The 25,710-nt window shown below is 43.5% G+C and overlaps 1 protein-coding gene across 2 annotated transcripts in view; it reads left to right on the top strand.

The window, feature by feature from the left end:
• The window catches only part of gfod1 (glucose-fructose oxidoreductase domain containing 1), a 36,207-nt gene extending 15,090 nt beyond the window's left edge, over positions 1–21,117 (top strand). The window contains exons 2-3 of one of the 2 annotated variants that reach the window (XM_040127162.1): positions 13,928–14,121; positions 14,347–21,117. In XM_040127162.1, coding sequence (XP_039983096.1) covers positions 13,928–14,121; positions 14,347–15,087 — 935 coding nt within the window. In that variant the 3' untranslated portion in view covers positions 15,088–21,117. The remainder of the gene's footprint in view (positions 1–13,927; positions 14,122–14,346) is intronic. The other variant, XM_040127163.1, reaches the window with a different exon arrangement.
• The last annotated feature ends 4,593 nt before the right edge of the window (positions 21,118–25,710 follow it).

Below are 25,710 nucleotides of genomic sequence, written 5' to 3'. Positions count from 1 at the left end.
TGCTCCTCTCTTCCTATCTCGACCCTGGTGGCAGACTGAGAGTGAGGGATGTCTCTCCTCCTCTCCTCTTCTCTTTTGACTGAATTAAAGAGGGGAGTTCGTCTACCGCTGTCCCTCCCCAGAGCGGACCTGACAGAGAGGCGGATAATAGCCGAGCCTCAGTGGCACACAGCTGTTCGAGGGGAAAGTCCTCGCCCTGCGGTGGGTGCGATTCAGTGAAGATGTCTCCATCCATTGGTTTGCGCCTGAAGTCACTCGGCTGCCCGTGCGCCTCAGGACATTAATGATTATTAATGAGCACTTGCTGACTTTTATTACAGTGTCAGCTCATGGTACAAGAGCTTTTTTTCTCCCTTGTTTCATGTCAGTGGGGGAAGGGGAGGGGTAAAAAATGTTACATGGTGATGGTGGTAATATTATATGATAAAACTTTCAAATTAAAGAACATCTTTAGGCTACCAGATGCATGTGCATTGGTATTTCAATGAGAACCACACCGAAAGCAACCAATAAATTCCAGTCAGTTACTTCGCAGCCTGTGCAAACTACTGATAATTACAAATATACACTCAGTTGGCAGCTCATTAGGAACACCTAGCTAAACCTAATGCAGTGTAATACAGCAGTCCTGCAACAAAGTCTGCCTTCATGAAGGTTATAGGGAATTGTTGGGTCTCTGTAAATAATAGTATAAAGAGTGTGGTTTAGACCTGCTGTATATGAAAAGTGCCAAGAGATTACAACTGTTATGATTCGGCGCTATATAAATAAAAGTGGCTTGACTTGACTTATGGTATCTTGCTCAGTTGTTATTAAAATTGTTGTAGAGAGCTGTTGATTCAACTGTGTGATCATTTTGGAGGACGTAGTGTGTGCTGCTGTCGAGCTGTATTGCGTTATAAAGTGTTTCTGTTATTTAGCCTGTCCTCACTGATATAAATGGGGGGTGACAAAATATGAAACTAGTATGGACAATATTAAGCTACAAAAGTCCAGTAGACTCCCACCTCTTATAGAATTAACAGCAGAATAAAGCAGCAGAAACAGAAGAGATGTATAAACAACTTAAACTCCGCAGAGGCTGCAGCCGACAGACACGGACAAAAATGCTGCGTTACCAGGCAACGCAGTAACGTGCGCAGTGAGTTCCAACGATCAGTCGTTCGTTGCACTGTCAGTATTTTCGCATTTGGCGTTTAGCCAGACCCAGCGTGCACCTGTCGGTCATGCAACATGGCGGGTGTGTTTGATTTGGGGCACTGGCCGCGGTCGCCGGCTGGTGCATGAAATCGGTGAATCAAGGTGGATGCAACCTCTTTTTATGTAGGTCGAGGTAATGCCAATCTCAACCACGGCCGCATAATGACAGCTTCCTTAATGATATTTCATATTTGGACCAGGCTGAGGTTCAAACGCACCCCGGGTGTAAACATTTAGAACATGTATGCAGTCCACGAGCTGAGTGCGGCTGCAGCAGCCACGGACCATGACACTGCAGACTCACCAGCAGCTTCTTCTCTGCTGCAGCTGCTGATTTGGCTCTTTTCATTTTTTGCAGTCTCACGCAATTGATCATAACTTCATTATCCAACTTTCGTTTTTACTCTGTAACGTTTGCGTCTTTAAATGTAGCAAAGTAAAGTACTTGGTTTTAAAAAAAAGTCGTGTGGCGCACATGGCCGTGTGTAAGGAAAAAGTGCATTCGTTTTGAGTGACCAGGAACTGTTGGCTCTTCTCGGCCCATTAACATTCGGAGCTTCCGCCCGTCACCTCCTTCATTCACTCCCTTAGCAGTCTTGTCTGACACAAAGATGCCCTTCATGGCTCTGACAGAAGCTGCCGGAGAAGAAAGGGACGAGCTCGCCGCATGTTTGTCGAAGCCAGACTTCTCCCAAATGTCCCGAAAGTCTTCACCTCTTCTTGAGATCATTTACCACGGTTTTCCTTTGTCGCCTCTGCATTCAGATCCATGGAGGAGATTATGAAGGTAGAGGAGTAAGAAGGTGCAGGTGGGACAGTGAAGTACTGGGCATGGAGTTTCAGTGTGATTCCATGTGGATCTAATGACGAGATTATGTTACAGTTCCACATGTGGAAACGTTTGTGTAAAAACTCAACACACCTTGTGAGCCTGGAGGATACAGTAGAGTTCCCAAAGGGAAAAAAGTGTCGACTGAATTACTAAGGAAGAGAGAAGGTAATTATCTTCGCTCAAAGTCAAAGTTTTACCCTCATCGATTTCAGCTGGGTTCATAAAGATCCAAATTTCTTAGCTCCTCTCAACAGTGCGCTTGCGTCAGTGCAACAACACCATGGGCTTGATGTGTTTCCTGTTCGGCTTTTTGGTCGGAAGCGGCAGGATATGTGTCACACCTTTCTCCTCAGGATTCTTTAAGTGGTTTGTCTCCTCTGGTGTAATGAATGTGACAAGAGGGTCTAATCAGCCTCTTTTGTGTGTCTTCCTTGTCTCTTTTTCATCCCTTTGTTTAAAGCTTCACACACCTGCTACCTGCTTACTAAAGTGCAGCTGTATACTTTTCTTTAAATAGGTTGACACCAACACGTATACTCATCATGTTTATTTACCAGCCTCCCTCACAGCTACTTTTGAAATAACTTACTGTGGCTAAACTCCGTCACCAGAGCGTTAGGAGCAGTCACGGCACCATTTCTATGGGTAATGAATCACTTACCTATATATTATTGATGACCGCCGGCAGTCTCAGTAGGTGTTGAGCAGTCTTGTGGCAAATTGCCCTCTCTTTGCAGGGCTGTATTCATTTTTCCCCTCTTTAAAGCTGCTTATAATGGTCTGACATTCATTTCTCCCCTGCTACTGTAATTAATGAACTGGGACACATGCACATGGGTAAGCATGGGTAATTTTTTTGCAAAGCAATTTTGGCCCACCCCAGCCATTCATTAGTACGTAAACGAGCTCAACTGCTCTTTGAATCCCCTTTATTTGGCAATTGCAGGAAGAAAAACAAGAAGTGTGACTGGACATCATTTTCAGCTTGACCTATACCTTTCGGGTATGGGTCAAAGGCAAATGGAAGCTGTTCTGATTGAGATGAGTCTTTGTGAGGAGGCAGACAGCTCAGCCTTTGACGGCCATGTTTTTATTTGTCTCAGTTGTGTTTGTTACCATAAGGGCTGTGAGGGGAAGTGTGCTGATTAGGTTGCTGTGTGTGTGTGTGTGTCAGAGTGATTACAAAGGCGGCGGAGCAGGTCAGCCCAGTCGGTTAATTAGACCCTGGAGGACCACATGGGGTGGAGGTGGAGGCCTGACATACACACTCCCATTTGCCTTAACATGAGGTGTATTTAAGCAGCAGCAGCAGCAGGCCAGTTTTTCCTCAGACAAGAAAGCCGTTGTGGTAGTTTCCATTTGTGATATAGGGTGTTTGATGTAGTGTGTTCAAAGTTAATAAATGATCACCAGTCCAGCCTGTGATCACTCTTGATCACCTTGCATGTTTGAATAGTCAGTTCACCCAAATTACAAAAAGAAAATATATTTTATCAACACACCCACCGGTATCTAGCTGTACAGAGTCTTTGTCCGCCAAACACTGAACAATTACATTTGACAGCTTTGGTGAGGACTATGCTTTTTTTTGATCGATCAATCGAAAACTAGCAACTCTGTGTTCTATGGAAAGCGATGTTACAGTTGAGTTTCACCACTTTTTTTAATGCTGTCTACACTACAAACAGATTCCTTTTCGCCCCATGTGTTTGGGTGGTGGCAGAAATCTCAAGACAGATCTCGAAACCTGAGTATCTGTATCTGCATGGCTAGATACCACTAGAAGTAAGTGAATAAGATGTTGTTGTTTTTTTCTAATTTGGATGAACTGGCCTTTGAAAATGCTTTCTTCTCATAGTCTATATGACATTATAATAAACATTACTGTAACCTGTCCATAGCACTGTTACTAATATTAGAAGAGTCCGTGGATTTTTGGCAGTTTAATATACCTCAGCTTCCTAAAATGATCACGCCCTAGAATCTAACAGCAGTTTGTTTAGAAAGTGGATCTGAGGAAATTGATAGATGAATCTAGCCTTAATGTGCAGTGTGTCTGTGCTGGTGTGCAGCAGCCTGGTAAGTGCCCACCCGTCATTAACACGTGCTTTTAGTGCTTGCATTAGGAACCTCGTGGCTAAAATCCACTCCTTTGGTGACGATTCATCTCCACAGTAGCCGGCGCGCCGCTGTGGTGCAGGGGTTAATGGCAGCACTTAAACACATTTAGGAATGCTAAAATTCCTTGGAACTCGAGGGCATTAGCTGAAGGGGAAAAGCCGGCTGACTGAGACTAATGCTCGTCATCATTCATAGCTCTGCTGGGCACTAATGGACCTGAAGCTGCAATACAGGCAATACAGGCAATACAGACCCCAAATGCAACCTGCTGCTGTTTTATCATTCCGACCAGTGTGTTAGATGTAGAGCGTGTGATTGCTGTTTTTGCCAAACTCTGAAGACTGTATTGCACGATTAAAGCTATATCTGAGCGGGAGGAAACAGCCACCAAAACCGTCTTCCAAACGTCTCAGGGTATAGCGCTCGAGCAGGGCTTAAAGGTGTGAGGAAAACACAAGACAGCGATTGTTCTGACCAATACTGCGCTTGAGATTTCGATTGCAGGGATTTTCTGGAAAACCCTGTGTTTGTGGTTTGCATTATATTACAGCATCAGTCGGAGAAAAATTTTGGCAAAACTGACCAATTTAGCCATGTTCCTGTTTATTTTTTGACAAAAGCTATTGTTTTTCACTTGTGTTGATAATGACAAACTACTCCAAATGTATATCTTACCACGTTTTGCTGACCCTACCCGTTACTAACCCTTTACATTAATGATACTGCTGGCAACTCAGCACTGGAGCTGGCAGCTACATAGAGACTCTTTAAGCTGTTTGAGAGTTTCTCTTTTCACACAGAATTAGCATGAATTACCTGCAGCCGAGTCATACGCCAGAGAAATGTTGACACCTTACCTGAGTTTTGTTGGACTCAAACTGCCCCTTAAACCTTTCAGTACGGACGCGTGTCACAGTGACCACTGAACAGTCGGTGGCTTAGTTCATCTAAAAAAAAGGTCTTAGTAAATTATTGATACCCGGCTCATGGCCTCTCCACGCTACTGTCCCCACTTTGTCTTCAGGATTAAAGACTGACCAGAGTGACTGTCCCCCCTCACGACTCTAATCTTATCCATTCTGTGTTCCTGCATGACAGCAGTGGGTTGTGCCTCTGCCCTCGCCTCAGCTGCGGGAGAAAGGCAAAGACGGTTGCGTTCATACATCACTGCTATCAAGGTGGCTATTTACATGCTAATTTCAGACTGGGAACGCATGCCAGTCGCACAATAAGAGCAAATTAGTCAGCAGGAAGCTTGTATTCTCTGATTTACATCCATCAAGAGAGCTATAAACTGATGAGAATGTATAGTTCTCAGTGCCTGTGTCTCTTTTCCACCCCCTCCCTGCTTTGTAATTGTTTTAAGCTAAATTCAATTTGGGATAATCAGCAGAAAGACAAGCCTGGCCTGTCTCTTCACGTGTCCGCTCTCTGTCCTGCAGCCAGTGCATACACAGCTTTGTTATACATTTTTATAACCCAGTTATCTATTATAATATGTACAAAACATATTCCTTGGGTAGCCCATTGGTCGGGAGAATATTAAAGATTCATCGATGGTGTTTAGTGTTACATCGAGCAGTCCACATAAAGAAGGTCTAGTCTGCAAGGATGAGTCAGTAGACTCTCTTTGCCACGGCCTCGCTTGATTACACCCGTGCTGTGTTTGTGTTTTCTTGTGTGACCCTGTGGATCTCAGTTTTTCCACCTCCCCGGGCCTAACAGACAAAGCTAATTACTTTGCCAGTACTTCAGGGGTGGAGGATGCTTTATGATCTTTCAGGGCCACTCTCTTCCCTTTGTCTGGTCACAATACTGCCACGCTGAGTATTTTATACACTTGTACACATCTCATCATACACCCGTTCGACAGAGCGCCACGGACTGTTTCCAAAGCGGGCAAGCGCACAGCCGAGAGGGTAGACACTGTTTGGCTCTTCGCTTCGCATGTAGTGGGACGTCCATAACACTGTGAACCTGTATGGAAATGTATTTGCAGATCTGATACAAACGTGCATTTGTCTACAGTGGCTAACAGAGCTCAGTGCGCTGCGACTTGCTGTCAGGGGGGGAAAAAAAGCACAGATTTACCAACGCATACCGTACACTGCATTTAGAATATGTTCTACGTAGCTTTCTACAGTGTAGAACACTCGCAACAAATCTGAACGGAAATGCCCGCAGTATTAATAGTCTCGCTTAAAGGTCCCACTAACTATCTCATCTCTTCATTCAGCGAATGGCGCTGGCGCATATTTAAGTAAATCATCAGAAACTAGGTCTTTTTGTCCCATCCCGGACCTATTGCTCAAAACTCATAACTCCCGATCTACGATGTCATTTTTTGTTTTTAATTGACTAGTTATTCAATTAGTCTAAAATTTAAAAAAAAAAAAAAAAAAAATGACAAGAGCCCATTCCAGAGGGATGTCTTCGGATCGCTATTTTGTCTCTCCATGTAAGCCAACACTCTGAAAGACTCCAGTTTACTGCGATATGAAACAACAAAAGAGATGCACAATTTGGCCTTTAAGAAGCTGGTACCAGAAGATGTTTGTTATTTATATCTAAAAATGGCAAACTGTTAATTCATTCACAAAACTGTCGACATATGTTGAATTTAATTCTAGATTTCACAACGGTTTTCTGCTTAGAATTGAAAGATGCTCTGAGCGTAAAAATACGCAAGTGGGGTTCCCCGAGTGTTTGTGAACACAAGATAAGACAATTCAATACTGCAAATTGTGAATGTTCTGTGGACAGTCTCAATGTCATCATGGTGACAACATGATACTGCTATAGATACTATGCTTTCATTTTCATCGGTATGTAGGAATCTAAGCAGTTCCTCGTGTCGTGTCTCCTCCTCCTGACCCTCGCCCTGCAGGAGTACTCGCACGGCACAGAACAGCAGATGGCTATCACTCCCGACCAGTTTCCCTGGCTTTTCTATTCCTGGCATCCTCAAGCAGAGGGCCTATTGTCTAGGCTGTCACGCCAAAGCGTTCAGCATCCTTCTTAATCCAACTCCTCTTCCTCTGTGGTTTCTTCCAGCTGTTGCCCTGGGCCACATTTAAGATGGATTACACTTAATTTTAGCATGGAAACATGTGGACTTTTATGCAGGTGTGAATATTTGTGATTTGTTTCCTAACGAAAAAAGAACGGGAGAGGCGTTTGTATGTATTCTTATTCTCGGAAATTTGAAGTTTAGATTCTTTTAGGCCGGGGGAGACGGTCAGAACTACCGTTGCTTCTTTAATGTATGAGTCAAGTCAGGTGAAGTGTATTACAGTTGCCATGGCATGTTTCCATAAGTAACCAGTGAGCAATTACACACTACCTGACTTAACTGTACTGTCAAGAACAAATCTGCCAGCCCCGCCCTCAATGAGACCCAACCTGACCGTCCTGCAGAGTCACCGCTTGCTGCCTTCCCTTCCTCCGCAGCGCTCCTGTCAGCAATCTCATGCACCGATGGCGCTCCCTCTGCCACGCACAAACACACATAAAGCCTTATCATCGTTCCTTTCAGTGCCCTCTGTGTGCGTGTGCGTGTGGGATACACTGGAGCCATGCAGAGAGGCCCAGATGATGAGCGTGGCAGCGAGCCGAGAGGAGCGCTGGACTGGAGAGAGCAGGCCTTCACTTTTAATGATGCAGCTGCTTTTCTCTCTCGGCCTTTCTTTGTCCCTGCACGCCTCTTGCTTTCTCTGGTCTTTGTAGCTGTGTGTGCTTTTCCAAAAAAGAAGGGTAACCTGTTCCTCCTGCTGCTGTCTTTGCAAGATAGTACATATTTTAAATATAGACACGTTTTACAATGGGCCTTAAAGTAATCCGAAATCCTAAAGTATTAGCATATAGATAGGTTGTTCAGTTATGTTCATTTCGCAATAATTATCAGTAATGATATGCGTTAATTAAAGGCACACAGTGTATGCCTTTTTTTTTAAAATTTTAATATATTGTCATATAACATGTAACACGCGAGATAGCACGGTAGTACACAGTACATATAGTAGTCTCTTTCACACTAGCCAGGGCTTTGTGTAGGTTTACGACTAAAAGGCTGTATATGCATGAAGAAAAATACGCGTCAGATTTCCTTTTGGTCAGACGCACAAATCCGCGTACAAGCTGGGGCTTTCAAACGGCCACGTTCAAAGGATGTCAAACTAGCGCAGACTCCGCTCAAATTCATCTCAACGCAACCCAAATATCGTCAATAGGGCGTGCATTAGGTCCAGCTGACAGCGAACCTTAAGGACTCCCCCCCCAGCTGGACAGCAAGGCACACACTGTTTCGCCAGTGGACTGCAAGACGAACCGGTCTTTACAGTTCAAGTACCAACATTTTTCCCCCATCCCGACTAAAGTTCAAATTTTAAATCCAAAGTGACAGCTCTAGTACACACATTTTTTAGGAATCTCAATCATGGTGAAAATACGAGCGTGATTTCCACACCCATGGTTGATCATAAATCCAGACAGGGCCTTAATCATCTGTTTGCCAATCAATACTTCAACGAAAAGAACAGCACGGAAGTAGAGCAGTTTTACCTGTTTGTCTTGCATCTGCAAGCCTCTCCAAACAGCACCAGAGCTGCCACAATTACACTTGACCATTACTGTGGCTATTTATTGGGCCTACATTGTCATTAATTCATCATACGTACCCGTAAACCCTCAGCAGCACCGGTAGCTTAATCAACATCTAGATGATAAAAGATAAATATACATGGTATAAATGTGCCTTTGATAGTCACTTTACAGATTGCAAACACTTTTAGATTACAAAAATCTCACAGTCAATTTAAACAAAGTTATTATTATGAGATTATGTCTCTCATCTTATTTTTAATCTCCACTTTACCTCTATAAGACCAAGTGTATGCCTTCTCCGCAGTATACAAGGCTCTTGCCCATAGGTGGGGGTTGCTTTTGCTATTCTTTTTTTTAATTTTTATGTAATTCTTCCATTTGGCCAGCATTGCAAACAAAATCCAGTTCACTTCATTTTTATAGTCCTGAGGTGGTGTCAGAAACATCAGAGACAGATATCACCACTAGAGGTAGGGGGGAAAAAATTTGTTATTGGTTGAAAAATGAATTAAGAAAATTAAAATAATGAATAATTTGGTTAAACAGACCCTTTAAAGCCCCAATGATAGTTATAACAATAACTTAACATAAACTCACCTGCCTCCGGACTTAAACAGAATATCCCTACTTGTCCCCAAAGCAGAGATGTGTTTGTTCTAAAGAACGGGAAGAAAAGTAAGAGCTTATCACTGATAATGTGATTTTTCATAGATTTCCCTCCTTGCACCCTCTGCTTTTGTCGGAGTCCCTTTTCACTGGGAGAACAGTGCAGTCCGCGTGTCTGGTGTCGTAAAACTTCCATCTTATTTCCTAATAAATCGTACCTTGCACCAAAATGCTGCTAATCCTGGCAGTGGTCTCAAGACTATTTAAAGTTATTGTGCAGTGGCTGATACACCGCAACTGTAATGAAGATTCATTGAGTCATCTGCTCCATCCAATTAAATATTAAGCCTCTCCCTGCCTTGCATTTTCCTCTCTCTCTTTTCCTCTCTCATTAATCAGATTAAGGAATTAATTCATGTTTTTCAGAAGGTGACCTTGAGCAGAATATGTGTTAGCGAAGTATCAAACACTAGTCATGTGAAATGGGGAAAAAAAAGAACTGTGCCCCTTCCACCGATTGTGTGTGTCTGCGTCTTCATCTCGCTGGTAGTGACAACACTTTTCTAGGTTAAGCACTTGGACTTGGATTTGCTCGGAGAGTTTTAGGCCCCCGGGCCCGTCAGACGGCAGGATGCGATTTCAGCATGTGAGGGGAGCTTGTTCTCTCTGACAGGATGTCAGCTCTCTGCACATCAAAGGCACCTGAAGGCACGTGAGGCCACCTGAAGGCGAGCAGGCCGCCACCGCTCACTGCTGCTGAGGGAAGCACTTCCTTCACTGTATGAAAGTAGAGTATTTCCACAACATTCCTTCTTTAAAGTGAGCTTTTTTGTGACTCCCACAGAACCAAACTATGCTAAGTTTATAATGAGCGGATTTATTTGGAATTCACGGTGGTATCACCATCATTTTCTCCTCGTAACCTATAGTTTAGCTGTTATATCTATAGGATTGCTGTTGTCCTGTTGCTGTCATCTGCAGGATTGTTCTCTCTTTTGCTCTGTCTTTAGAGTCTCATGCTTGGCTGCGGTATGTCCTGTGCATGAATTATTAATGTAGAGGTGCTGAGCTGTGGTGCTGGAGTTTCTCTTTCCTCTCCATTACTGCTCTCCCACCGGGCCAGGAGCTTTACCTGTGAGTTAAGCTCCACTTCACCCCGGTTATCACAGAGTTGCAGCTATTTCACTAACCCCGGCCCCCAGTGTCAGAATCTTACGGCATAGGTACATATATCTGATGACACTGTTCTTAATAACATGGGCTGTACTATCGTTGTAGTTGTTGTGTGTCAATTTATGCTTTCATCTTATTGTTTAGATGCTATCGTCGAACTGGGACTATTCCCATGTTTTCTGTGGTTTTGTTACATTTTATGGAGCACATAAAGAAATCAGGGTTAGGCACCCTGCATAGGAAACTCATTTCAGCGCGTGTCCCCAGCGTCAGTCTTTCGGTCACTACTAAAATCTCATGGCCGTAGGTAAGGGTTGAAACGCAGGTGCACATTATTGCCGATGTCGCAGCAATCCACCTGTTGGTCCCACATTCCATCGTAACCTCAATCATTGACCAAACGTGGGGCGGCGACTCACTCCCAACTCCGTCCAGGAGTACCACGGCTTCAGACTTGTTCCGATTCACGTCTTAGATGTAGCGATAATGACCCGCAGCCAGTAGACTTTTGTTCTTGTGGTAACTGGGATGTTGTCATATCCCTCCCTTGCCTCCCAAGATACAACATCCTTCATTTTTTATTGATGAGAACTTTGGCTTTTTGGAGCTTTGGGCGCATCAGTTCTGCATTTGTGTCAAGCAGTTATCTTGCGGGAGAAGCAGTAGGGGCGTAGGGAAGTAAAGGTTACGGGAGCGTCACTTAACACACATAGATTGTCTCTCTTTAGGGCTGTCTCTCAAAGCATTTTCCGCATGAAATGTTAGAGTGGCCTGCTCTTGCTCGCCTTCTCTCTTCCTTTTATGATCGCTCTGCTTACTTTTTCACCCTTGTTTCTCTGTTCACACTCCTCTAATCTCCCTTTTCTCTGCATCTCCTCTCTGCTGTGCTCTACCAAATGTCACTTTCGTGCGATGTCACTGTATCTCTTGGGCATCGGTTCGCCGCGGTAGCCGTTGTGATCTTACATTGTGCTCAGGTGCATCCATAATCTACTTGACAGACAGACACACATAATACATCCTCTCACTCTCTGGGGTAGGCTGTGGCTGAGTAGCTGAGATGACTCAGCAGGCTGACCTGTCTAAGCCAGCCCCGACCTTTTCAGAGCTTTGTACATAGGGAACGAAAGGTCATTGTTAATCTGAAGAGGAGCTGCTTTTATCTCTGAGAAGGTCACACTCAGTTTGATATGACATGTCAGTACAGTTATGAGCTGTAATGCCACTGCATAAAAGGCCTTGAATTCAGTTATCTCTGGCTTCACTGTTACATAGCTTCAGTAACTTTGATCCAGGAATTTACATAAGAGATTTATAGGTATTTTGGCTAAATCAAGACGAGAATAGCTGTGGGAGCGTGAACTCTGCCTTTGGGGATTTTATATGTTAGCCAAGCTATTGTGAAGACACTGAGCTCAATGCGAGTGCCAAAAAAGTCAGTCAAGAGCATTTAGCAGTGACCCAGAAGGGCTTTACCCAGGGCTATGTATCTTTCCAGTATCTGTTTGTATGTGTTGCTGCCAAAAAGAAAGGGACGGGGGATGCACTGTCGTTGCTTGGTTTTGTGTATCTGCAGGGGCTGGGTGGTGGGTGGGGGCTCCCACTGCGCTCCTCAGAACTGGGTCAGAGGGATTAATTTCCTGGCCTGGCCGAATGGAGCTAATGGCAGATTAGCATGGTAAGTTTCACTTCCAAAACAGCCCCTCCACCCAAAATCCCCTCACCCAGAGAGAGGCCGCATGCTGCCTTTCACACGCTTGGGGCTCAAGGAAACGTGTGTAGAGTGATGCCCCCACACTGTGTGTACATACACCGATCAGCCACGGCATTAAAACCAGTTGCCTGTTTTTAATGTCGTGGCTGATCAATGTGTGTCCTACAGTGTGTTTGCACTACAAAGGAATCGCTTCATGGCCGGCATGGGCCGGATGAATATTTACAGTGACCGAAAACTCTTTCAATGTTCAGTACATATGGCATGTGAGCAAAAAGATCTGAAAAAATCAGGGCCTCTCTCTTAAATCAGTCTTTAACAACTTTGATGGGACTTTGCGGTACGCAGTAATGAACTTGTTCGGGGATATAAATATTCCTGTGGGCTATTAGTACCTCTGCCATAACGGGTTGGTCAGTCTCATTTCGGAACCAGAAAAAGGCTTAATTTCTCTGGCAATCCTGTTGGTGTCAGCACCTAAACTGTGAGGATTTGCTGCTTTTTTCTATTTCATGTCATGGTAAATTGAATGGAAAGCAATTTGAAGATGTCCCCTTGGGCTCTGGAAGGCTTTGACATTTTACTGTGCATTCAGACAATCCAGAGCCAGAATGATTATTCATCAACAGATTAATCAATAATGAAAACATTCGCTAATTGCAGACCCAGTCCTAACGAACAGACCGCGTTCCTGTAACATTAGAGGGTCAGGTTTGAATCCGGTTAATGATCTATTTTTCATACCATTCACTGGCTCCCGCCTGTCTCCTTCCAGTCGACTGTCCTGTAAAAAGAGAATGCCATAACAGAAAAGGCTCCTCTCTCTGGTGTGTTTGGGTGTTGCTGGCACCAGTGCACCGTTTGATGTGCTGGAAGTGGTTTTAATTAGGTTTCACACAGTGTCTACAGGCTTTTTCTCTCCTCCCTTTCCCATCTCTCCTGCGCCTTCTGTATTCATCTTTTTATCATCCTTTCATCGGGCTTCCGGTAATACCAGTGAGGCCTGTCTAAAGCGCGACGAGCTGTGCAGTCTTACACCACATACACCGCACAGTTATCACTGCAACATCTAGCATGCCTGCCAACATTAAAGCCCTTCCAAACTGCATTCAGGGATTCAGACTTTGTCATGATTTAATACTCTGGTTATTGTCTTATGGCTCTGTATTAGAATTGTGGAAATCAGTTTGAATGTTAGCATTGATATATAATTCTTAGCAGTAAGGAGTCTCTGTAATATTTTATTACTCTAAAGGTTTTTGAACAGCGTCTTTCCTGTTAGCCTTCGTCTGTGGACGATACTACATACAGCGCGTATACTGTATGTTGTGTGTTTTTGCAAGAACCCTTTTTTCATAAAGTTCCCATGAATTAGAGGAGAAAGTTCAAAAAGTTTAGGAATACTTGAGTCAGCTATTTTGGGAATTACCAAATTTTGCAGTACTGCATTGTTTCTTCAGGGGATGTTTTCAAGCTCAATAGGATATTATGTCTGGGATGGTTGCTAGGGCTTACCACATTACTTCCCTCTCTCTCTTCCTCTCTTGTTTCCTACTTTCTCTCTTCATCTTAACATTGTCAGGTTAGAGAGAAATAGCACTGTCAAAGCAATGATATTCTACGGCAAACAGTAAAGCTCACGTGGCTCATTGCCCATTGCCTCTCCTCTCTTTTCTAAGGAATTGGAAAGAACGTCATCTGCGACAGGACTGCGACGCCTCTGGATGCCTTCCGAATGATGTCAGCAGCCCAGTACTACCCCAAGTTGCTGAGCATTATGGGAAATGTGTTACGTTTCTTGCCGGCCTTCGTTCGAATGAAGGAGCTCTTAGAGGAAGGGTACATTGGGGAGCTTCTGGTCTGTGAGGCCCAGGTGAGATGAAAACAATGTGACACCTTCTCTTGATCTAGGCTGAGTCAGAGCAGGACCCACAGAGCTGGCAAGGAGTCAGTATATTGCTCAAAGGCACTTTAGCAGCTTGGGTAGTTTCACCACCCAAACTGTTGCATGTTTTTTTTCTAAGCTGTCCCGATCACATTTAAGACCTGATAATGTACCAAAAAAATGTTGTCACGACTTCTCCTCTTTCCCCTAAAGGTTCACAGCGGTAGTCTCCTGGGGAAGAAGTACAACTGGAGCTGCGATGATCTGATGGGAGGTGGCGGCCTGCACTCGGTGGGCAGTTACATCATCGACCTGCTCACATTTCTGACGGGCCAGCGTGCAGCAAAAGTCCACGGCTTCCTAAAGACCTTCGTCAAACAGACGGACCACATCCGGGGCATCCGTCAAATTACCAGCGACGACTTCTGCACGTTCCAGATGGTACTGGAGGGAGGCGCCTGCTGCACCGTCACGCTCAACTTTAACGTGCCTGGAGAGTTTCGTCAGGAGGTAATCGTTGTGGGGACTGTCGGGCGGTTAACGGTCATAGGGACGGACCTGTACGGACAGAAGAACAGCGGGGGCGGAGGAGGCAGTGGTGGCCCTGAACTACTGCTCAAAGACGCCACGCCTCTTGAGAAGGCTTCTTTACCGGAGAAGGCCTACAGTGACATTCCGTCCCCTTATCTCACCGGGACGATCCGCATGATCCAGGCTGTGCGGCAGGCCTTTCAGGACCAAGATGACCGGCGGACATGGGATGGGAGGCCTCTCACAATGGCTGCCACCTTTGAGGATTGCCTTTATGCTCTTTGTGTGGTGGATACCATCAAGAAATCCAACCAGTGTGGAGAATGGCAGAACATTGTGGTGATGACGGAAGAACCGGAGGTCAGCCCGGCCTATTTAATCAGCGAGGCCATGCGACGGAGTAGGATGTCGCTCTACTGTTAGCATCTGGCTGATATGCTAATCTCATCAGGATGGCTGAACACCTGTGTTACCTTAAAAACTGGAGGTGGAAGGGACTTGGTATTGTTGGAACTTTTTTCATACAGCTACCGGATGCAGTTCTTAAATTCATCGCCGTTTGTTTATATACTGTCAAGTCTGTATTGTTACTTTTACAGACAGAGATGTTACACCGCTATAATACCGAGAGTGATGGTTTCCTGACATCCTGCCTCCACCGTAGAGGAAAAGCAATGTGATTAATAATCAAACTTTTATTTATGAGGAAGTCTCTCTTTTTTTCCCCCTTTTGACAGAGGACTTGAGCCCTTTTTGGGAGATGCACTTGTAAATCAAGCGGATTCATGCAACCGAAAGACTTGATGCAGTCCTACAGCGGAGGCAGAACTGGGAGTGAAACTAATGCCACTGTGTCCTGCTTGACCATAAGGGTATTTCGCCTCTCACCTCTGATCCCCCTCTACATGACTGGGTCTGGTAGTCAACACCTTACACTGTGGGTCCAAATGAGGACAGCCAAGGAAGAACGACAGTCCTCTCAGTTAACTGTGACACTCTATTGTTGCTATGATCTGAAGAACTAGTTTTACCAAGTGAATGTTTTTTTTAAAAAAAAGTCTGTGTGCTTGATAGCTTCAGTCTCTGTCCGCTCTGTATGTGTGAAACAAGGGAGAAAAAAATCAATAGTTTGGCTGGTGGGATTTCAGAGGGGTTTACCTTCTGGTTTATGTATGCAATATATTCAGGCTGTAGTCTTTATCTTCCAGCCTGGAGCCAAGGGTGAAGATGCACTATGGGTATACCTTTATGCAGTTCCAGTAGTCTGTGACTGTATGAGTGGCCAAAGCAGTGATACTTTGTGTTTACTTCATGCTCCTTCTGTCATCATAAAGCATAGCCATGAAATATACTGAATTCTATCGACGTGTTGATACATATCTGTACTGAGCCTTAATTGTGGATATTGAAGCAGTCTTGTGCTAAGCTATGTGGGGTTCTTGATCCATATATTGCAATACAATGGGTCACCACTGCTGTGCGACGTGCTTTTTTAAGCCTCTTTAACATGCGGAGTGACAGGCAGCCTTGTCAGTATGCACTGCCCGCAGGTTCAGTTTGCACCCAGACTTACAGTAAGACTGGAAATTTGCATTGAATTAACAGTGGTAGGTGGAATTGATTAGTATTTCTTTCACTTTCTGTCAGAGGTGTTAAATGTCAAGGCCGGTAGTATAGGATCAACTAATTGTTGCTTTTGTCTTTGACACTAAGACAAATATAGAATATCAACAGACTTATACCTCTAAAGCATCATTTGCATGTGTCCTGAGTGCAGCTACCCTTCAGAGCTTCAGAAGTGCAGCAGGATTTATCCAGACGAGTATGTTAGTAAAGAAAAGCACTAAAAAGGAAGTAAAAAAAGCAAAATTTAGGACAAAACATGTCCAAGTAATATATATCAGGATATCATTTTTGCCTCATCATAATAACTGAAAAGTAGGTAATTTATCACTTACAGAAAACCTAACTTCTCATTTTGTTTCACTACCTGTCCATTACATAGGACGGCCTACAAGAACCATCAGAAAGTATTAGTATATACAGTTTGACTTAGGGTTTGGTAACACTCAATACAGGTGAAAGAACAACACTGACCTACAAGCCAAAAGATTGATTTTTTTTTTTATGCATCTCTGTCCCCCCCGTTTGGTTTCAAGTTCTTAAGCTGTGCTGAAATACTATCTATGTAACGCCTACTGAAAATGAACATATGAAAATATTATAAAAGAATATGTGTTTATTTAAAGAAATAAACAAGTACTGTATGTATTTTATTTGTAAAAACCAACGAGCTGGAACAGGTTTCGGTGAGCGTTAAGGTATTTATTCTTTGTTTTTGCTGTTGAAGTTTTTTGGACTGACCTGCAGTGTTTTTGGGGAGATTAACAGCAGACTGAGGCCTCGGAGCATTCAGCTTCTTAGTTCCCCATTTATGAAATATTTACCAAAATAGTCTTCTCGTAGACACACTGTTGTGAAAGAAAGCTTTTTGTTTGACTTTAAGATCGAAATTGTGTCGTAAATCATCACAGTCGTAAACCACTGTAACTACACTGTCATCCAGTGCAAACTCTGTGTAACTGAACCTAGGTCATAGTATCTAACAGTAATGTCGGACCCTTTTTTATTGTTCAGTGTTTTCATTTGCTGAGGTCAGGGCACATTACAGCCCTCGCTGTGGGGCGCTCAGCTACACAGAGCTCTGTCAAAACTTTTTCAGGAAAAAAAAAAGAAAAAAAGAAACACCATTGCTAACCAGTCTGCAGAGTGCAACACTGATAAGTTATCTCTCTCTCTAAGATAACTCAAGTTAGGCTATATTATTGCCCCCTGTGTGCCCAGCGCCTTATCAAATCTGCATATAGACTTTTCCCTGTTGTCTGATAACAATTCTGAAAATATAAATGCCTGATTTAAACTTAGAAAAATGTTTACTGGAATTTAAGCTACTATGGACTAAGCCGACGCTGTATAGTTGGATAGTGTGCAGGAATTGGGGGAGGGGGGTCCGAATCATGGTTCCTACATTCAGTCATCATGAGGTTTTTCTCTGCCCCACCAAATCTGTCAACAGACCTTATTACTGTCCGGTTTATTGTTCTATGCTGAAGCAGCCGTGGATGTTTGGCCCTGTTGGGTCCAATTTGGAGGCGAATTATTTCCTTCTCCCCTTCGCTAACTGATAGATATGCACAGGGAATCTAAGCTGGAAGACAAGAGACTACACCTACAACAAACACAGATGGCTTCTGTATACTTTAAATGCAATTGAATGCAGAAGGGTTTTTCTTCAAAATTTTTAAACCGAGTAACTTAAATCGTTTGTGTGGTCTCGCTTTATGTTTTGAACTAAAACTGAATGGGTACCAGTGATTGATAGCAATTAAATTAAGCCGACTGGAAATCCCAGACAAGGACATAGAAGTCTGTGGCCTGTATCCCCCTTAAAACTCTTGGAATGGTTTAGTCCAGTGGTCTTCTTCCACAGGAGAAAGGTCATACTATTCTTATTTGCAGGGTTACACAAAACAAACTGAGGGTTAATCATTTGTTTTCAGTAGCATCACCACAAGGATGCATCTCATGCCATTGTTACTGATATTAATTTATTTTATTTGTATGTGCACTTCACTTTTTAATAACTTCTTTACATAGTTCTTTCCTGTCCTGGAAAGAACTATATCATTTGGTGCTAATTACAGTTAAAAGACAAACTTGTGAACATTTCATTTTAGTTTTAGTTAGATTAGTTTTTAGAATTAATTGTAAATGTTCCTACCGATCACTTTCCCCGTAATTAGCACCAGATTACATGGTCCTTTCCAGGAAATTTCTTAGACAATTGGAAATTATTAGGTATTGACAGACCCGTAAAATAAAAGTGTCACTTAGGTTTAGCTAAATAGTGATGCAGCCATGACACAAGTCTCTATTCCACACACTTGTCGCAGCAGTGCTACTATCAAGCTCCGCAAAGGAAATATCTGGAAAAATTCTGTGGAGGAGTGTGCTTGATGGTCTCCAATAGCTTTCCAGTGGTAAGACCCTTCATTTCCACTGAGCAGCAGATATTCATTCACCTCCAAAGAAACATAACTGTAGTGAAACTCAAAAGTTTAGGGAAGTTACACTCAGCCAGGCTAGGCTTGTATTTTCCAATATTACCTGCTCCTAGTTCTTCCCGTTTGTCTCTTAATTCGTCGCCCGTTTTTAGGCCATAGCAACTTGGCTTAAATTCATTCATTACCCAGAACTGCACAGCTTTTGGCACCTGTGTGTTGAAAAAACATCGCACCATAGACCCGGTGTGTTAAAATCAGCTTGGGTTTCATGTTGACGTGACAATAAGTATATTCATTGTCCCGGGTTGAGAAGAACCCACTGTAACTCATAACTTTAGCTTAATCAGACGTTCTCGAGTTCTTTCAAGGGCTTGAAACGTGGATTTACTCTCAGCTTGTGCTAAGCGGAGGTTCACCCATGTCGCCTCAAACCCACCCTCCTCCATGGAGACTCAATCAAACAGCTCAGCGGACACATCCTCAGCCAGTTCCCCGTGCTCTGTGGTCAGTGTATCATTAGCACCTGCTTCCGACTCAGAATATCACGACACCAGAAGGCTTCTCATTTCAGCCAGTGCAGATGCAAAATACTGAAACAGAAAAGCGAAGGAATTTAAGTGGCCCTTTCCTTGGTGTCATTGTGATGGTGACGTCGATTGTGACGCAGGTGAAACCTGTTCTCTCATCACATGGTTAATACTACTGAATATTTAATGAGAGGAATCTTAATGGGCTGTTTCAGTAGAGCATGAGGACCTGATGCATTTTAAATAGCAGCGTCAAATCTTTGTTTGTGTTAAGTATCTCTTGATTTTCTTATGTTTTCTTTCAAATGTTGAATCACTGAATATGTTTTATGCCCATGGAAAAGTTATCACATGACATAGCTGATGTTCAGATGTCAGATTGGTGGTGAAGTGATATTATGCTGTGGCATTGTTGAAGTACAGGACTGCAAAAGAGGACTCGTGTTTCCAAAAATACAAATACTGTTCTTTACTTCTGGATTTCTGCTGCCAAGAACTGTTTTGTTTACCGTTGAGCTTGCTGCTTTGTGGCCTGTTAAGGATGAGCCGACTCTGTGCTTCGGAAAAAGTTCCAGCTTTGCACTTTGACTGCCTCCTCTGCTGACAGTCATGACGATGAATTGCTTTTTCTTGCGTTGCCAGCATTCACAAACTGTTCAGGAAGGGCCTTCGCTCATTGAGGGAGAGCGGGATGGAGGTGGAGGTGGGATTGGGCGAAAATTGTTCATTTTGGAGACGGACAACCTCAAAGAGGCGCTTCTACTGCACTCCGAGGCCGTTACTTAGCGACCGGAAGCCAAGTTGCCAAAACTAGATCCAGTCTTGTTTTTTTTTTCTCTTTCATTTTCACTCATGCAGTAACACACTGCCCTCACTCTTCCTTTTCTCTACACGCCATTTTCTTTCACACAAACCCTCCCCCCTCCCTATCTTCCCCCCTCTTTCTCTGACTGACTGGTTAGAGCATGATCTCCCAGTGGGGGGGGGTAAAGTCAGTGCTGAGAGGCAACCGTTTTTGATTTGCTGCTCACCGATCGTTGATTCACTGATTTCACATTATAAACAGGGTGCCGCGATTTCAGTTTCTTTTTCCTCACCATCTCCCTCTCTCTTTCTCTCTATTGTGAGTCAGGTTGAAGCCTGGAGGACTAACTCACTGGTGCTTCTCCAAACCTTCCCCCCTGACACATTTCCTTCTCTTCTCTCCTCTTCTCTTATCTTCTCTTCACATCTTTCGGAGACAGGGCAGGAGTAACCAAGGTAACTCCCTTTAATAACAGCGAATAACTGACAGATACAGAATCCGAACACCATTCCTCAGCTGGTTTATGAATGCTGACTCTTGCCCCGTCTTGCTGTATCCTCTACTTGTTTAAAGAAAACGATCCATCTTGATGCTGTATTGTGACTATATCCAATATTTATTGTTATGTGTGTATATTGTGGACGCATGGACCTCTGTACATACTGTAATTTGAGCTGTGAAACGCATATATATGGGTCTTAATCTAGAGAATGTACTTACTGTAGGAATAATTTATATTTCCCATCCTTTCAGGATGACAGGCCCTTTTTAGGAGGTCCGTGGGTGTTACAGAAATAAAAGCCCCCCTCCCCCGAGTTAGCCGTAAAGTATGATGGTGCACTTCTGTCAAATGACCCCCACCCTCCCCCGCCCCCCTTTCTTTTTTGATTGACTGTGTGACTCCCGTCTTAGAGGTTTACTGCCCCATCTCCCTGCACCAGTGCTCGGTATTGACTGAATGTGTGTGGATGAGGGTATGTGTGTGCAAAAGTGGGGACAAAAGCGTGACTTTGTGTGTCTGCTACATGGTTTACTACTTCAGCAATTGTCTAATGCTGCAGTTTCTATGGAATAAAAAATATGTACGTCCATAATGACTCTAGTTTCTTTTTTTTTTTAAATGCAATATATATTGGAGACAGGTTAAAGAATTGACACCACAATTGAACAAATTTAAATGTCCCGTTCTCTCTGTGTGCGTGTGATTTTTCTCTATAATCAAGTGTGTAAGGTAAAGAAAACAGAAAAAACAAAACAAAGAAAAATCAATACCTGCTATGGCTGTGATTATTTTGTTTCCTGTCATAATAGTAATATTTTTTGTTGGCAAATAATGCAGAAGTCCTTCATCTCCTCCAAAGCTGCACAGCATACTGGGAACGTCTGCTGACCCCTGCTGGATGCTGTAGATGTTGCACATTGAGGTCTAACCCTCACCTGTACAGTACATTGTTGCCCTAAATCAGCTCATTCTCTCTCTTAATTCGTCGTCCGTTTTTAGGCCATAGCAACTTGGCTTCATTCATTACCCAGAACTGCACAGCTTTTGGCACCTGTGTGTTAGAAAAACAACGCACCATAGACCCGGTGTGTTAAAATCAGCTTGGATTTCATGTTGACGTGACATGAAGTATATTCATTGTCCCGGGTTGAGAAGAACCCACTGTAACTCATAACTTTAGCTTAATCAGACGTTCTCGAGTTCCTTTCAAGGGCTTGAAACGTGGATTTACTCTCAGCTTGTGCTAAGCGGAGGTTCACCCATGTCGCCTCAAACCCACCCTCCTCCATGGAGACTCAATCAAACAGCTCAGCGGACACATCCTCAGCCAGTTCCCCGTGCTCTGTGGTCAGTGTATCATTAGCACCTGCTTCCGACTCAGAATATCACGACACCAGAAGGCTTCTCATTTCAGCCAGTGCAGATGCAAAATACTGAAACAGACAAGCGAAGGAATTTAAGTGGCCCTTTCCTTGGTGTCATTGTGATGGTGACGTCGATTGTGACGCAGGTGAAACCTGTTCTCCCATCACATGGTTAATACTACTGAATATTTAATGAGAGGAATCTTAATGGGCTGTTTCAGTACGGCATGAGGACCTGATGCATTTTAAATAGCAGCGTCAAATCTTTGTTTGTGTTAAATATCTCTTGATTTTTTTATGTTTTCTTTCGAATGTTGAATCACTGAATATGTTTTATGCCCACGGAAAAGTTATTACATGTCATAGCTGATGTTCAGACGTCAGATTGGTGGTGAAGTGATATTATACACTGTCACCAGTCCACTTGTCCACTCATGTTTTCCACAACAAGAATTCTGCTCTTCAGAGACTCCACGGTCTGGATGTTCATTGCGAAGAACTGTTTAACACCTAGCTTGCTGCTTGTGACCTGTTAAAGAAGGGCCAAGCCTGTGCTTCAGAAAAAGAATAAAAACAGAAAGTTGATTCTTTTTGACCATCACACCCTCCCAATTATAAATATTTCAGTTTTTATACGGTGTAATGTCTACTAACATGCGTCTGGTGAACCAAGCGAAGTGCTGAAGTGAATATACTGTTGCATTTTGTTGTGGGAACATCCTCCCAGGACGCAGATACAGGTGGCACAATACCAAAGGTAAGATACATTTGACTATTCAACACTTTACATCACATAACTTGATGGAAAAAGCATAGCCTATGCATTAAGCATCAGTAATAGTTTAAAGACATGTTTTATTTTCTACATACAGCACATTCTTAAACTGTGATTTTCCTTTTTTTGGCTCAGGGTAACATGGTGCAGTTACTTGTTAGGACAAAGCCGTGCTTAATGATGGAGCTGTATTATGATGCAAGCTGATGACCCTGGTAAATGTTCTGCTACTATAGACACAGGGACCACTTTGTGTCAAGGGGCAAAAGGAAAACTTGGGAGTGAGGACAGGGACCTTGGGGACAGTATCGGCGAGGAAGAAGGAATCCCCTTACATCTGTCAGATATAAAATGCAACAAAGAGACAAACGCAAAACATACAAAACTAGTTTTGTTCTGTTAGTGCTGCTTGATTAGGAACTTGAATATTATAGTAAGCAACTCTTACCATGATTATTTTTTTCATATAATTCTTACAGTACGATAGTAGAAAAGTCCATATGTTTAGCTGGATTTGTTCACCCCCAGACTACAACTTATAGTTTAAAAATAAATCAGAGATGCAGATGGTTAAATTTGGGGGTTGGCATAAATTGAATTGGAAGGGTGCTTACTGAATAACTGGTGACTTACTACAAGCATAAGGAAGATATAATACAGCTCTCCTGAATGTTGATAAAGCGACAAAGTTTCTGCTCTAACCTCTGTGGGAAGTGGTCCACGCACCTCATAAGCCCGGTTTGGTTCAAATTCAACGGCGCGACTGACATCGTCATGAGTTAACCGCTACTGCTACTAATCTTTGTCCCTCGCCATTTTCTTTCCTCCCCGAGATTAAGACTCGTGCAGTTCCGGCAGCCCACGGAAAAGTAGTGGTAATACAGTGACAGTAGTGATCCAATGACAGGAGCAACAGGGGGCATCCAAAGTAGCTGAAATCCAAACGGACTATTCACACAGTTGAGGTGGTTGGGGCTAAACAAGCCACGCTGTGTTGCTCTGAATTTGTTTCCACTGGTGACGGCTTTAGTGCTGGATACTGTTGCTGTGAACATTACAGCTCCTAGCCTCGCCTAGAAGGGAATACCAATGCGACCATACCGATTAAAACCTTGCACGCCTTCAGTCTCATCATCCGGTTCACAGCCGTTCACTCTCTGGAAAAAATGAACGGCGGGGAGAGACAGACAGACAGAAAAAGAGACTTAACCGTTAGATTCCAACACCAATTACCAGCAGTTAATCCCACATATATTTCGACAGACTCAGTGGGCTCCGATTTGCTGGCGGTGCATGCCGAACTGGCATTTTCAAGGCTCCACTGAGTTTATTTCCCGCCTGCCCCTGTTTGGTACCTTGGTGATGCGGTGTGACTCGCCGTGACTCGCCATCTAAACACACATATATAGACTTGTGACTGTAATGACCAACCTCATGTGATAAGAGGTTGCCGGCGGCGGAATTTCATCGTGGTGTTCATAGAAGCGCTTGACTGCGACCGGTGCCATGACCGGTGACTCACAAGAAATAGAACCCAGTGGTCAACAGACGCCAAAACATTGGACTGGCACCTCCAGCCGCGGAGAATCAATGACCGCTCGCAAAATAGAGCGAGTGAGTCTACACGATGCGTTGAGTCTGTGTTTTAGCCGTGAATGGACAAAAGCCGTCACATCAAACTGTTAAATCTGTGAGAATTGCCCTCGGAGAGAAAATAGCTGTAAACAATGAAGCATGCTCATACCTTCGCTTTGGTTTAAGAATTGCTTCAAACTGTCAATGGTGATTTTAACGAATTGCTAAGAGGTGAAACCCTTCAGGTTGTTGAACTCCATGTTTTGCTTCCTTGGACCCACCTGAACTTCACCAGCCGACACAACAGCCACACACTCTGGGAGGTTGGGGACTCCAGGGGGTCCAGTGAGGAAATATGGCAGGAAGTGTTTGGCTGTAGAACAAGGAAGTTGTCAGGTTTTTGAATTGTATTTCAAACACGTTTATTTTTGTTTTTGGATGCATAAGTTGCTTTCAGCAACACAAATCCATAGATTTTTTTTAATTATTAGGAAAGTTTGAATGCTATCTGTACGGTCACCTACAATTTTTGCTGTTCAACGGATGTGTGCACATCTCCGGGATACAGATGTGCACATGTAAGCGTCTTTTTGTCCTTCCATGGAAAGTTATATTTGGTCCAGTTTTGGCTGTGAAATGGTTGGAAACAGGCAGTCACATGCCGTGGTGTATTGTTAAAATACCAATCAGAATTTCGCCGTGCAATACATCCACGTAACCTCTAAAGCTGACAAATTGATCCACGAAATGAAAGGCAAAGCTCAGTGTAAATATGTCAATGTCAGAAATGACAAAAAAGTTTCCATGACGAAGGCGACTTGATGTACAGTCACACGTTTTAGGCGTGCACTACATTGATGGTTAGATTTAAAGTTGATAAAGCCGCTGGAGCCTCACTAAACCGGCGATAACTTTGTGTATAATTCTCTTCAAGTCTTTCCACCCTATCATTTTGCAGCTCTGGTGTTTGCATTTTTTTTTTATTCAAGACACTTACAAACGGAAATATGAATGCCCGTGACAGCACGTTCAAGTGGACCCTACTCTTTATGACTCTAACTCCAGTAGCTTACACGACCATACTACTGGGCTGCATCACGTCACAGAACTCGCCGTTGCCAGGCTCTCTTAGCCTGCGGCTCTACAGTCTGACCAGACACGGGAAGCTGCGTCATCTCTGTGGTCACAACTCTTTCCTTTCCTGGCACTGCAAAGCGGTGTTTCAGGGAAGAAAACATCAAGATGGAAATCCAACGCTTCACCTGTCCATATGCTTCGTCCCTAACGATTGTAATAGCTCTCACATTCAGTGAAATAGGTCATATACACAGTCTATAGTGGTGACCTTTGTGATATATATCATTATGGCCTGTAAATGCGACTGTTGCGCTGTGTATCACACACTGTGAATACATTAAATGTGCTTTACTTTCG

This window comes from Xiphias gladius, chromosome 5 (assembly GCF_016859285.1).
Source record: "Xiphias gladius isolate SHS-SW01 ecotype Sanya breed wild chromosome 5, ASM1685928v1, whole genome shotgun sequence".
In the NCBI taxonomy this organism is placed as follows: Eukaryota; Metazoa; Chordata; class Actinopteri; order Istiophoriformes; family Xiphiidae; genus Xiphias; species Xiphias gladius.
The sequence above is the reverse complement of the archived record's forward strand: the minus strand, read 5'-3'. Positions and strand labels throughout refer to the sequence as shown.